At 52.2% G+C, this 2,304-nt stretch overlaps 1 protein-coding gene across 1 annotated transcript in view; it reads left to right on the top strand.

Annotated features, from left to right (window-relative positions):
* The window catches only part of DUSP3 (dual specificity phosphatase 3), a 21,416-nt gene that overhangs the window by 8,027 nt on the left and 11,085 nt on the right, over positions 1–2,304 (top strand). Inside the window, exon 2 of the mRNA XM_011985861.1 lies at positions 989–1,215. Coding sequence (XP_011841251.1) covers positions 989–1,215 — 227 coding nt within the window. The remainder of the gene's footprint in view (positions 1–988; positions 1,216–2,304) is intronic.

Here is a 2,304-nt window from a genome sequence, read left to right as displayed (position 1 = left end):
TGTTGGCCAGGCTGGTCCCGAACTCCCGACCTCAGGTGATCCACATGCCTCGGCCTCCCAGAGTGCTGGGATTACAAGTGTGAGCCACTGCACCCGGCCTTAGATCAATTATTTTGTAACCTCCCATAGTTCTGTTGGGGCCACTTACTCCCCAAGTACTAAATCACCCAAAAGAGCTTTGGAAATGTAGCTAGTGGAAGGTGGTAGGTAGGATCCCTCTAGGGGGCAGGGAGGGGGCTGCCTGGCGCATGACAAATTTATTTTTCTATACTCATTCACCACTTATTTATTCAGCACCTACTATGTGTCAGGTACTATAGCAGGTGGTGGGGAAACAGACTTAAAGCAGACATGGTTCCTCTCTCAAGGAGCTCAAAGCCTGGATGTCTAAACACAGAAGCACAATCAAGCATTAGAATCATAGTGCTCACTACCATGTCCGGCTCTGTCAACGGAATAGCCCATTTAATACTCATAACAACCTCAGGGAGAAGGCACTGTTATCCCCATCTTACAGAGAGGGAAACTGAGGCACAGAAAGGTTAAATGGCTTCTTAAGGTTGCCTGGCTAGTACCTGGGCTGGGTGCAGACCCAGTTAGTCTGGTTCCAGAGCCCATTTGTAACCAGTTGGCTATATACACCCCCACCACAGCTTAGGGAGCATGGGGCCAAATGGAATGGAGGGGAGAGAAGCACTGCAGAGGGTGTGAAAGATGAGAGGGCGCATTTCTCCAGAAAAGGTGGGAAAGAGCATTCCAGAGGGAACAGCATGGTTATGAAACCACCAGTCTATTTGGGGAAACTGCTGGCAATTCGATATGGCCAGAGTCAGGGAGGAGGTCATAAGTTGAGGCAGGAGAAGCCGGCAGGGGCCAGAGCATGGAGGGGTTCCTTGCTTTGCCAAGAGGTTTAAATCCTCCTTCATCTTCCTCCCCCTGGGGCTGCCATTTGGTTGGTTAATCATCCCCACCATTGTCTCCCGTCCAGGTCTGTGGCTCAGGATATCCCCAAGCTGCAGAAACTAGGCATCACCCATGTTCTGAACGCGGCTGAGGGCAGGTCCTTCATGCACGTCAACACCAATGCCAACTTCTACAAGGACTCCGGCATCACATACCTGGGCATCAAGGCCAACGACACACAGGAGTTCAACCTCAGCGCTTACTTTGAAAGGGCTGCTGACTTCATCGACCAGGCTTTGGCTCAAAAGAATGGTAAGGGACCTCCCGCCAGGAAAAGATGGGAGGCAGCTTTGACTAGACTATCCCTCTGGAAAACAGGCCCACAACAGGTCTCTTCTTGGAAACCTCCTTGTTTCCCATCTTCTGGGGTGAATGACAGAGCTGTAGGTCTCTCTCTGCTCACCTGGCTGCCTGTCAAGTGGCCTCATGTGTCACAGGATGTGCACCTCATTCACACCGTGGCAGCCCCAGGGTCCTTGCATTTGATTGCACTTTGGCTGGAGGTTGGTTTCCAGTTGCTTACACATCCCCCATTCAAACAGCTGTAACGATGAGGAAGACGTGTTCATGTGTTCATGTGCATGGCAGGAAGTCCCGAGGTGAAGGAGCATGGGGGCTGGTTGATTCAGCAGTTCCGTGGTGGCATCTGGACCAGGCCCTTTCCCTTTCTCTCTTCTGCCACCTCAGTGTTGGGTGCTCCCGTCGTGGTCCCAAGATGGGATCCGGTCACCACAGCCAAGCAGGACAAAGTACAGCAGATGAGGCACTGCAGCTATCTCTTCCCACCTTTTCTCTTTCTCTCTCTCTCTCTCTTTTTTTTTCTGAGACGGAGTCACACTCTTGTTGCACAGGCTGGAGTGCAATGGCGCGATCTCGGCTCACCGCAACCTCCACCTCCTGGGTTCAAGTGATTCTCCTGCCTCAGCCTCTTGAGTAGCTGGGATTACAGGCATGTGCCACCACGCCCAGCTAATTTTGTATTTGTAGTAGAGATGGGGTTTCACCATGTTGATCAGGCTGGTCTCGAACTCCTGACCTCAGATGATCCGCCCACCTCGGCCTCCCAAAGTGCTGGGACTACAGGCATAAGCCACCGCACCCAGCCACTCTCTCTTTTTTAAAGAGACAAGGTCTTGCTATGTTTTCTAGACTGGTCTCCAACTCCTGGCCTCAAGCAATCCTCTCACCTCAGCCTCCTGAATAGCTGGGACTACAAGCCCGTGCCACCATGCCTGGTCTCTCTCTCTTTTTTTTTTTTTTTTTTCTGAGACGGAGTCTCGCTCTGTCGCCCAGGCTGGAGTGCAGTGGCCAGATCTCAGCTCACTACAAGCTCCGCCTCCC

The sequence above is a fragment of the Mandrillus leucophaeus genome, unplaced genomic scaffold, assembly GCF_000951045.1.
Source record: "Mandrillus leucophaeus isolate KB7577 unplaced genomic scaffold, Mleu.le_1.0 Scaffold290, whole genome shotgun sequence".
NCBI classification, from domain to species: Eukaryota; Metazoa; Chordata; class Mammalia; order Primates; family Cercopithecidae; genus Mandrillus; species Mandrillus leucophaeus.
Note: the sequence above shows the minus strand (reverse complement) of the source record. Positions and strands in the feature narration are given on the sequence as shown.